We start from the raw sequence: 12,522 nt of genomic DNA, 5'->3' as shown, positions 1-12,522 counted from the left end.
TTGAAGTAAGTGTTTAGAATTTGGGGGTGAATTTCCCATTCGTGGACCTGTTGGTGATCTCGAGAGAGATTGTCTGCAAGTTGATTCTGGATCCCTGGAATAAACTGTGCTATTAGGCGAATGTGGTTGTGAATTGTCCATTGCCATATTTTTTGTGCCAGAAGGCACAGCTGTGTCGAGTGTGTCCCCCCCTGTTTGTTTGGATAATACATTGTTGTCATGTTGTCTGTTTTGACAAGAATGTACTTGTGGGTTATGATGGGTTGGAATGCTTTTAACGCTAGGAAAACTGCTAGCAGTTCGAGGTGATTTATATGCAGCTTTGTTTGATGTACGTCCCATTGTCCTTGGATGCTGTGTTGATTGAGGTGTGCTCCCCACCCTGTCATGGAAGCATCTGTTGTTATCACGTATTGTGGCACTGGGTCTTGGAAAGGCCGCCCTTTGTTTAAATTTATACTGTTCCACCATAGAAGCGAGATGTATGTTTGGCGGTCTATCAACACCAGATCTAGAAGGTGACCCTGTGCTTGTGACCATTGTGATGATAGGCACTGTTGTAAGGGCCTCATGTGCAGTCTTGCGTTCGGGACAATGGCTATGCATGAGGACATCATGCCTAGGAGTTGTAATACCATCTTTGCCTGTATTTTTTGTGTTGGATACATGGTTTGTATAACCTTTAGGAAATTTTGAACCCTTTGTGGACTTGGAGTGGCTATTCCCCTTGTTGGGTCTATTGTTGCTCCTAGGTATTGCTGTACTTTGCACGGCAGAATGTATGATTTTGCATAGTTGACGGAGAAACCGAGTTTGTAGAGGGTTTGTATGACCTGATCTGTGTGGTGTGAACACTTTGTCAGTGAGTTGGTCTTGATTAGCCAATCGTCTAGATACGGGAATACGTGTATTTGCTGCCTTCTGATGTGTGCAGCTACTACTGCTAGGCATTTTGTAAAGACTCTTGGTGCGGTTGTTATACCGAACGGCAATACTTTGAATTGGTAATGTATTCCTTTGAATACGAACCTTAGGTATTTCCTGTGCGAGGGATGTACCGGTATGTGGAAATACGCGTCTTTGAGATCTAAGGTTGTCATGTAGTCTTGTTGCTTTAGCAATGGTAACACTTCTTGTAGCGTGACCATGTGAAAGTGTTCTGATTTGATGTAGGTGTTTAGTGTTCTGAGATCTAGGATTGGTCTCAGTGTTTTGTCCTTTTTTGGTATTAGAAAGTACAGTGAGTAAACTCCTGTGTTTATTTGTGTACCTGGTACCAGTTCTATTGCGTTCTTTTGCAGTAATGCTTGACCTTCTATTTCCAGAAGGTCTGAATGATGTTTTGATATATTCTGTGTTTTTGGTGGTATGTTTGGAGGGATTTTGAGAAATTCTATGCAATAACCATGTTGGATAATTGCTAAGACCCAAGTGTCTGTTGTTATTTCCTCCCAAGATTGGTAATACTGACTTATTCTTCCCCCCACTGGTGTTGTGTGGAGGGGATGAGTGACCTGTGAGTCACTGTTTGGTTGCAGGTGTTTTTGGGCTTTGAAATTTTCCCCTGTTTCTAGGGAATTGTCCTCCTCTGTACTGGCCCCGAAAACCTCCCCTTTGGTACTGTCCCTGGTAGGTAGACGGTGTTGAATGTGATGTACTGGCTTGTGTGGCCTGACCCCGAAACCCCCCTCTGAAGGTTGTTTTGCAGAAGGTGCCGAAAGTGCCTCTGCCCTGCGGGGAATAGATTGCGCCCATGGCCTTGGCAGTGTCAGTGTCCTTTTTTAGCTTCTCAATTGCCGTGTCCACTTCAGGTCCGAACAATTGTTGCTCATTGAATGGCATATTGAGCACCGCTTGCTGTATCTCCGGTTTAAAGCCAGATGTTCATAACCACGCGTGCCTTCTTATGGTTACTGCTGTGTTAATTGTTCTTGCAGCTGTGTCCGCTGCATCCATAGAGGAGCGTATTTGGTTATTGGAGATGTTTTGTCCCTCCTCAACCACCTGTTTCGCCCTTTTTTGTAAATCTTTGGGTAGATGCTCGATGAGGTGCTGCATCTCGTCCCAATGGGCTCTGTCATATCGCGCTAGGAGCGCTTGAGAGTTAGCGATGCGCCACTGGTTTGCAGCTTGTACTGCGACCCTTTTTCCGGCTGCGTCGAACTTGCGGCTTTCTTTATCCGGGGGTGGTGCATCGCCTGATGTGTGAGAGTTGGCTCTCTTGCGAGCTGCCCCTACTACAACTGAATCTGGTGGCAGTTGTGAGGTGATGAAAGCAGGGTCTGTGGGCGGTGCTTTATATTTCTTTTCCACCCTTGGTGGTGTTGCTCTACTCTTGACAGGCTCTTTGAAGATTTGCTTTGCGTGCCTTAGCATTCCTGGGAGCATAGGCAGGCTCTGGTAGGTGCTATGGGTGGAGGAGAGGGTGTTGAAAAGGAAGTCATCCTCGACAGGTTCAGAGTGTAGCGACACGTTATGGAACTCTGCTGCCCTAGCTACCACCTGTGAATACGCTGTGCTGTCCTCTGGTGGTGAGGGCTTGGTAGGATACGCCTCCGGACTGTTTGACACTGGGGCGTCGTATAGGTCCCAAGCGTCCTGGTCATCTTGGCTCATGGTGGTGTGAGCCGGTGAGTGTGACGGAGTCTGTGCCGGTGATATGTGAGTTACAGGTGGAGGAGAGGGTGGCGGAGTTACCTTCTTCACCACTTTTGTTTGTGGTGCTTGTTCCCGTATTTGGAACTCAAGTCTCCTTTTTCTCCTAATAGGGGGGAAGGGTGCTGATCTTCCCTGTTCCACTCTGTATAAAGATTCGCTTTTGAGTGTGGTCCACTTCAGTGGATTGTAACTCGTCCTCGAATCTATGTCTGCGCAATTGAGAGGACAGTGATTGCTCCTCTGAATAGGAGCTGGTAGTTGGCTCGGTTGCCGGTCGTTTCGGCACCTAAACTATGTCCTTACTCGTTTTCGGCTCCGATGCGACTTTCCTCTTTTTTGGAGTCTAAACTTCTCGGCGCCGATCCTCCTCGGTGCCGCTGTCTCTGCGTCGAGCCGCTTCGGCTCCGCTGTCTTGGCGTCGATCTTTGTTGGCAGCACTTTATCGGTCCCGAGATTGCTGCGTGCCTGTGTCTCGACCCGAGTCGGACGATCTCGGCACTAGTTCGGCCTTTTTCGGTGCCGATGGGCGGTCACCGACTTTATGGGTTGAGCCATGGCCTGTTGGCAGTGGCGTCCCCTGGGCCTTGTCTGTTTTCTTGTGTGCTGGCTTCGACGTCTTACTCACTGTTTCGTGGACGTCGAATTCCTCCGAGTCCGATTCATGGATAGAGAAGGCTTCCTCTTCTTCTCCTGGTTCCTCGAACTCTCGGTGTCCTGTCGGCGTGGACGCCATCTGTAATCTTCTGGCTCGCCAGTCACAGAGCGTTTTTCGGGATCGAAACGCACGACAGGCCTCACAAGTTTCTTCTTTGTGCTCGGGCGACAGGCACAGGTTACAGACCAAATGTTGGTCTGTATATGGGTATTTGTTGTGGCATTTAGGACAGAATAGGAACGGGGTCCGTTCCATCAGCCTCGATGTTACACGCGGTCGGGCCGACCAGGGCCCGACGGGGGATCGAAATTACCCCGAAGGGCTACCGGAGCTCTTCACTATTCGATGTCGATTCTATCTAACCCGATCCCGAACAATACCGACGTAATTTTCCGAATTTTTAACTATCTTTCCGTTCCGAAACCCGGAGCGAAAAGGAACACGTCCGAACCCGATGGCGGAAAGAAAACAATCGAAGATGGAGTCGACGCCCATGCGCAATGGAAGCAAAGAGGAGGAGTACCTCGGTCTCGTGACTCGAAAGACTTCTTCGAAGAAAAACATCTTGTAACACTCCGACCCAACACCAGATGGCGGGCTATGCACAACATGTGTATCTGCAGCTACACATGCCATCGAACATTTAATTTCTGCACTCCCCTTAACAGCACCTCGTTAAAAGTGGTAATGTCATCCACCGGTGAGATCCTAGCAGGTGGAGAATCTGTTAAAGTGGGGGAGTAACGCCCGACAGATGATCCTGACGACGACCAAGAGGGTGATCTTCTGTATCGTGATCGTGACCTGGATCGCTGTTGGGAACGAGACCTGCTGCGAGACGCTGTAACAGAGTGTCCAGGCCTCGCGGTCCGTTGGCGAGGAGCAGAACAAGCCCGTCCTGCCCGCGCTGTCGGTGATGGTGTTCTCAGAAGAGAGGCAGTAGGAGAGTACATTCGAGAGTACTGTGAATCTGGGGAGGCCGCTGGTCTATTAAGGCTCTCCAGCCATCTTGGTGATAAGTTGATGGGTGAAACATGCCCGATGATGCCGCTCTCGAACGAGATGAATCGCTCCGAATGAAGACCACTGGAGATGGTGCAGCCTTATCTGCTGGAGGACGATGCTCTACCCCCTGCGAGACAGGTAAAACCTGTGTCGACGTCGACTGCTGGGCCGGCGAAGGGCACACCGGTTGTTCTAGCCTCGACGTTGAATGTCTCGACGTCGAGCAGCGATCTCTGGACCTTGACCTACTCGCCGTCGTGTGCCTCGACGTGGAGCGGTGGGTGGCCGACGGCGGATGTCGCTCATGCCGTTGTGGCGATTTTGACGTCGTGTCTCTTGACGTCGGGGGCGTACGGTCTTTGGCAGCGAACGGGCACGCCGGTGATGGCTCGACGTCGATCGGCGAGCTGCCGTCGACGGAGATATGCCCCTGTGATGGCCATGTTCCCTCGACGCCGCATCCTTAGCCGTCGGGCGGGTTGCCGGCGACCTATGCCGGCGAGACGGTGGCAGCGACGACGTTGACGGGGAACAAACAGGTACTTTCCTACCTGGTGACGTCGACCTAGCCATTCTCTCCTGAGAATGGCCTGTTGGTTGCCTGGGAAGTGAAGAGGACGATGATTTCTGCCTCTCATGAAGCCCATGGAGTCTGATCTTTTCTCTGTCCTTCAGAGTCCTCTTCAACATATTCTTGCAGTGCTTGCAAGTGTCAGGGCAGTGACTCTGAGGCAGGCACACAATACAAAGAGTGTGGGGGTCTGACTGGGCCTTCTTCCCACAAGAAGGGCATTTGACAAAAAGTGAAGGCATTTTTCTGTCAGGAAAAAACTGCCAAACTCAGACAAATGTTATCTGTCGCGTGAAACAGGAAAAAACACTGTTTTAAAGGATTTTTCTGAGAAAAACTCAGAAAAACTGAGAGCTCAATGCTCCAGGATCCTCTCAGAAGCCGCCGGAAAAAAGAACTGACCTAACTGTGAACCAACTGTCACCTTTCCTTCACCCCTGAGGCATGGTGGGATACTGGAGGTGCTCAGGGTCTTAAAGGCACGGTGCCAAAGTTTTTATGGTTCTCCTGTGTTAACCTGCATGCAGCCTATTGGCTAAGAATGCTCCATTGTTTTTCAATGTAGTTTTTTCTCTTTTTTTCTCTAGTGATTACTACTGCTTATTTCCCTAAGCCCAGTTTTGGGGGCTTCGGTAGATATTTATTCTCTATTGTAATTTTATAATTAAAAAAAAAAAAAAAAAAAAAAAAAACTTCATAGAAATAAAGCATTTTAGCCTGTTTATGATTATAGCCTGCATTGCTGTTTTACACATGTATATATGAGTTTAGTATGAAAGATGTGTCTACTAAAAATGCTATATATATATATATATTTTTCGTGCATATTTCATACTTTATATGTGTGTATTTTATATATGCTCCGGGGTCCCCGCACAAGGGCGGGAATATTCAATGTTTATGACTATTGATGAGGATCCCCTGGAAGAGAATGTCCATTTCTGGATGACCCCAACACCGGAAGTATGGGAGGACGACTTGTAGGCAGAGTTCCCACTCATGAAATTGTTGACACCTCCTGCTAACGAGATCTGCAAAGTTGTTTGCTCCAGGGAGATACTCCGCTAACTGGTGAATGTTGTACTGGGGAACACACCTCCAAATAGTCTGGACTAGATGAGTTAGTTGAGGGGAGCTGGTACCTCCTGCTTTTGGACAAAATACATGGCAGTCATGTGGTCTGCTTTGATCAGGACTACCTTGCCAATCAGGTGAGGAAGGAAGTCTTTGAGCACCAGGTAAACAGCTGGCAACTCCAGGTGATTTATATGGAGATATGCCTGTCTGGGTGTCCAGCATCCCTGGATAGCCAGGTCTTGTGAATGCTTCCCCCCAGCCCATGAGGGAGAAGTTTGTTATGTTTCTATGCGGAATTGTGTCTAGGAAAGGCCGTCCTTTTAAAAGATTGTTGGTGTTCCACCACTGCAGAGAGTGGTAAGCTTGACTGCCTACCAGCACTAAATCTTCCCATTGACCCTCCACTTGAGTCCACTGGTGCAGTAAGCACTCTTGTAATGGATGCATGTTGAGTCCAGCATGAGGTACTATGGTTATGCATGAAGCCATCATACCAAGAAGAGACAGGACTGTCCACACATACCTGCTGATGACAGGTTGGATCTGTGGAATGAGCACCTGAAAGGATTTAATCTGGGCAGCATTAGGGTGAGCCATTCCCCGTTGCGAGTCAAGAATTGCTCTAGGTAGGGCTGTATTTGAAGGGGTTGAAAGTGGGATTTGACTACATTGATGGTAAAGCCTAGCTGATAAAGTAGGTTTGTTGTGGCCCTAGTTGTGTTGGAAGTACTTTTGACGAGTTGCGCTTTTACGGAGCCATTCGCCTAAAATATGGAAAGACATACGTTTATGTAACAAGTGTATGCTTTTCTGCTCAGGAGAGAATCTACTACTGCAAGACATTTGGTGAACACCCTTGGGGCAGTTGTGACCCTGAAGAGGAACAATTTGAATTGGAAATGCTGCCCATTTATGATGAACGTGCGGTATCAGCAATGCACTAGATAAATAGGCATCCTTCAAGTTGAGCGTGCCCATCCCATGAAGTCACCCTGTTGCAGTAACAGAATGACATTTTGAATAGTAACCGTGTGAAAGTGCCCTGAAAGAATGTTTTCGTTTAAGAGTCTAAGGGCCAAGATTGGTCTCAGGGATCCATCCTTCTTCGGAATAAGAAAGTAAATAAACTCCTGTGCCTTGCTGGTGTATTGGCACTGGTTCTATGGTCCCTTTAAGGTCTGCCTGAACTTCTTCCCTGAGCAACATCTGATGTTGTAATATCAGTTTGTGTTTGCAAGGTGGAATGTTTAGAGATGTGGAAGTGAGCTTCAGACAATACCCATGTTGTATAATATCCAATATCCACAGGTCGTCACTGATATTCCACCAGTCGGGAAAGAACCCTTGTATTCGACTTCTGACCCTTGTGCTGTGGCTTAGGGTAGGGGGATGGTTGGCAAGTCAGGATTTGGTGGTGGAGGGCTTGGTGTAACTGCCCTTGCCTCTACCCTTGAAATTACAGACCCTGTAGGAGCCTCTGTAGTATCCCCTAGGAGAGGAGGTTGGTCTTTGGGGACGCAGTTACGATGTGGAGGTGTCAGGTGATGTGGTCTCAATTCCTTTACAATAAGAGGGGCAGCGAACAGAGCAGCAATGCAATGGCAACTGCAACGCCCCCATAGCCTTGGGGGTGTCATCTATTTTTTCCGGGTGGGTGTTGACTTGGGGGCCAAAAATGTTCCCTGTTGAAGGGAAGAGCCAAGAAATGTTGCTGGATCTCAGGTTTAAAACCTAATACTAGAAGCAAGGCATGTCTCGGAAGGAGGACACTAAAATTTATGCCTCAAGTTGCGGTGTCAGCAAAATCAAGAGAGTAGCAAACTGTGGTGTTATAAATTAACTTGACCTTGGAGGCAATCTGGTATGGCCACTTCTTGTGCTCCTCTCGGGGATGTTGGAGGATCTCCTCCATCTCATCCCATTAGCCCTGATGTAGCAGGCTAGGCAGTCAATGGAGTTAACTATCCTTTAGTGGACTGGGCAGCCTCCCTCCTATATGCAACAGCTACATTTTTGCTTTCTCTATATGGTGTGGGTGTCTCACTACGTGTTTGAGAGTTAGCCCTCATGTGCTCTATGACAACTACCAAGGAGTCCGGTGGGAGTTGTCCTTTTATGTATGTGGTGTCGTTGACACTTGGTAGTTTTCGTCGACCCCGGGTGTGATGACAGGTAACCTAACAGTTGCTGAATATGGCTGGCATTTAGCGAAGTATACCTTTAAACATCTGCAGGTACTGTGCGGAGAGTTGGATGGAGGAGTGTATCAAATACAAAAAAATAGTCCTCTAATGGTTCAGATCAGGGTCTGTGTCGGCAGGGGAGTCTGCATCGGCAGGTGAGTCTGCATCATAGGAATCCCACAGGTGGTCATATGGTATAAATGTGGCCCCCGCCCCAAGGTAAGTGTATGGAACCCCACGCAGAGTATGGTGTGTGTTCTATAGGTGCAGGTAGTGGTGACTGCTTTGATGCGCAGCAGGAGTTGGTGGCGGGCTTACATGCAAAAGGCTTGTGGCCTCGCCCGCCTTTTTTCTCTGCTTTGGTTGTGCTGGTACCTCCAATGCTTCTTCAAATGATAATTGCTTCTTTGCTGGCTGTGCACCAGCAGGTGGGTCTGTGTCACAGGAATCCCACAGGTGGCTGTCTGGGGTAGGTAGGCAACCCTTTGTGGTGGTCCAGATGTAAGATTCTGTATCTCCAACTGGAGCCACAATTGTCCTCAGGGGAGAAGGTGACCTCATCAGCAGCAGACGCCTGGGCTTCTGCCTCTTCTTGAGGTTCCTCAGGTCTGGTGTATCGTCTATGTTGAGGCAGGACATCTCAAGGCATCAAAGTCAATGGTCATGCAGTGTCTTTTTCGACCGAAAGGATTTGCAGGCCATGCAAGTAGCCTCCATGTGTTCAGGAGCGATGCACAGTTACACATCTGATGGATACAACATGGAATACCTTCCCCCTTTCTTTTCTCCACATTGGTTTAATCGAATAACCTCTAAATTTCCAGCCTTTTCTTCAGCACATTTATGTGTTTTATACAGTTTAATGTTACATGTTCCATAAAACATCTGAAATTCAAAATATATATCTCTTTATAATAGTGCGAGCAAGACATACTTACTGCATATTTTTCAACACTGCACCATTGTTTCAAAATGTAGATATTGTTTAATACTTTACAAATGAGTTGGCTGTAAAAACAATTGTGATACCCTAGTCATGTAGTAAATATGTAGTAGAACCTGAATTCTACCACCAAACGAGCAACGCAAAATGTTCTCTGTGTAAATATTTAGTTACGATGTATCAACTGTACTCAGATTATTCTGATGGACTGTCAATCGATCTTTACTGACTAATGTAAATAGGTACGACTATTTTTTTCTTGATCCTACTTTTTGACGTCATGATCAGTATAATTAAATAAATCACGAAATCCCACTAATGCACACATGCTAAGTTTACTAAAACACCATCTATCCTCTGCCCACACCAGTTCTGTCAATAGACATTTAATCATATACATGCATGAATCTCCAATATCTAGTCACACATATTACGAACCTTTTCCTCACCACAATATGGCACATCTCTATGAGAATCTGTTAACATAAGGGTCATATACATTGGTTGCTGGATTCTCTAATATTCTTCAGAAGTTTAATGTGTTCGTTTTTCTCCTTTTCACACGGTTACACTTACCTCATATGGGAACATCTTGAAATACCTTCTACCACACTTTAGTGCACTGCATGATTCATATCACTACAGGAAACTCCAGTGTCCCTTTTTCAATTACTGCTCTTTTGATTTTGTATTGTTTTGTATGGTTGGCAGCCTTGAAAAAGCCCCCGGTGTATCCACCACTAGGGTGGTGGACACATGCCGGCGGTACGATTTGAAGCCTACAAGCTTTCTTAAAATGACATCTACAAGCTGCTTAGATTTCAAGGCCTACAAGGACAATAATAAACAGACTGGGACTCACTAACTTGATTCATCTCAAATTATCAGCACGTTCTAAAATCCTATATGAAAGTGGGTTCTCAACCTTTTCACTCTCGTATATATCTTGTTTCGGGGTAAAACTGGCTCACAACCCCCTCTGATAACCCAATATACATGGGCAGCAGTGGGCTACAAAAAACTCAGCTCTCGATAAAATTGGACGTCACTTGTGTGAGTAGGCCTAGTGCCCATGACAGGAAATGCCCCAAAACACTACGTGGCCACATCATAATTATCAAATACATAACTGTTTTTGTGTGACGGGTGGGACCTGCGTTTACGGTCCTGGGCTCACCAGCCATCTAGGGAAATGTACCAAACCCTGACATTTTGGAAAACTAGACACCCGAGGGAGTCCAGGGAGGTGTGACTTGTGTGGATCCCCCAGTGTTTTCTTACCCAGCATCCTCAGCAAAACTCAAATTTAGCTTAAAAAAAAAAAAAAAAAAATACACAACCATCCCACATTTCTGTGTGGGATCACCACACTACCACCCAACCTTACCCTCTGTCTCCTGATAAAAATGATACCTCACTTGTGTAGGTGGGCAAAGTGCCTGAGACAGGGAAGAGACAAAACATGTTGAAACTGAAGGGGAACCACGGCAGATTCAAAAGGGCAGTTTGTTTAAAAATACATAAAAAAAAAAATGTTTAGGCCAACAAGTGGGGCAGAATTTTTATTGGTATAGATGCTACAATGCTGTGTCGTAGGAATTTTGTGGATTCCTGCAGATTCCGGAAGGTTCCATCACAAAAATTTGCAAAAAATGTGTGATTTCAAGCAAATTTGGAGGTTTGCTGGGCATTGTGGGTAGGAAAATGGTGCAGGATGCATGTGAAGCACACCCTCCTAGACTCAACCAGATGTTTAGTTTTCAGATGCGTCTAGGTCTCGTAGATTTTCTACAAGGCAGCGTCCTAAAATCCAAAAAGCCCAAAGGTTAGCTCTCACCATTCCACATCCAACCCCACCCCCCCATGAACCTCACTTGAATACATCACTTTGGGAACAATTAACTAACAACTTCCTATAAGACGTGCACGACGAAGAAAAATCATGAACATGTAGCAAATTGGTTCACTCTACTGCCTCAGAGGGACACAGCATTATATAAATTGACATACAAAATAGCTTAATCACCTGCCCAGAGCATGCTTTGAGTTTAGCTTTCTAAATTAGAGGTGGCTTCAAGTCTCTAAAAGCTTTATGAGCAAGTTACCTTCTACACAAATATTGAAATTTGTATAACATTAAGTATCACTTCATGCAGTTTCAAAGGGTGATCCAGTAAATCTCTAAAGGCAGCCCCCTCCATCCATATGTATTTTACCAGATCAAAATCAGCAAGGCACCCGATTTCCAGTACTGAGTACAGTCAAGGAGCATGTCTGAGGAATACATAATCACCCTTAAAGTATCTTAAAGTGTTTTCATCATCAGTACAAGAACATACATCAACTTACTCGATCATGTGTGCTTGCTTCATTTGTAGTTCCCAAAAGGTTAGTGAAACGTTGCTCACACAAATGTAATAAGACAACAAGGTAGAGACCAGAGCTGAGAAATTCATAATCCGCCTAAAAAAAACAAAATGCATTATGAGAATGGTGTTAAAAACAGTCTGTATCAAGATATGTAAACAGCTAGTATGTGATGCCTGGTCATAGATACAATTTCTGGTTTCGTCTTTAAGGGCAGCAGTAGGGAGATACTCTTGGGCGCTCCAGAGCAGAAGGGCAATTTAAAGCTCTGCATGAATTCTGCAAGAACAGAATCCCAGTGGCTAAGTAATATATTTGTTTGATGTGTGGCATTCTATAGCAAAACTAAAGTGGCATTGTATAGCAAAACTAAACTTTTAACAATAATGGCTAGCTGTAAAATTGTCCAGTGTACAGTGAAATAAAACACTCAAAGTAGTAGTATTATTTGGCATTTGTAGAGTTCATTAAAAGATAGCCATACAGGCAAGAAAACCACAAATAAATTGGATTCCCAAATAGATTGTCAATAATAAAATGATAGAACGGTTATAAAAACTGAGTACAATCCCACTGCATCTTCCTGTTAATCCTACTCACTACACTGCGCAACGCTGTTTAGAACGGGAAACCTATACCTTTTATTAAGAAGTGTGGAGGAGGCATGACTTGCGTTGGACTGGCTTTTTAATCCACATGAAGGTACTTCCTAGGCAGGGCATTCACGAAGACTTAACATTTACTGACCCCCCCTCAATGTAAACGGTACAGCATCATGTGCTATATACTAGAATATGGAAGGGGTCTCAAATCAAGCAAATCGATTATTGAGTGGAAAAAGATGAAAGCGCCAGTAGTTAGTGTAAAGCACTGTCCACAAAGTTAGCAAACCAGATTATGGTGTTGTGCTTTGAAATCTATGTTAGCCCAAATTACTAACAGCAGAGAACTAAAGAAATATGACTCAAAATGTGTCAAGAGTGCACTCTGCCCTAGGTAAATGGCCAAGTTTCATTTACTGCTAGAGGGCAAATACACAGCCAGCACCACATTTCTGCTTGTG

General features: G+C 45.7%; 1 protein-coding gene across 3 annotated transcripts in view; it reads right to left on the bottom strand.

Annotated features, from left to right (window-relative positions):
- The window catches only part of MARCHF7 (membrane associated ring-CH-type finger 7), a 255,444-nt gene that overhangs the window by 25,435 nt on the left and 217,487 nt on the right, over positions 1-12,522 (bottom strand). For 2 of the 3 annotated variants that reach the window (XM_069224202.1, XM_069224201.1), the window contains one exon: positions 11,442-11,555. In XM_069224202.1, the coding sequence (XP_069080303.1) occupies positions 11,442-11,555 (114 nt within the window). Of the gene's footprint in view, positions 1-11,431; positions 11,556-12,522 lie in introns of all 3 variants that reach the window. The other variant, XR_011201473.1, reaches the window with a different exon arrangement.

Source organism: Pleurodeles waltl, chromosome 3_1 (genome assembly GCF_031143425.1).
Source record: "Pleurodeles waltl isolate 20211129_DDA chromosome 3_1, aPleWal1.hap1.20221129, whole genome shotgun sequence".
NCBI lineage: Eukaryota > Metazoa > Chordata > Amphibia > Caudata > Salamandridae > Pleurodeles > Pleurodeles waltl.
Note: the sequence above shows the minus strand (reverse complement) of the source record. Positions and strands in the feature narration are given on the sequence as shown.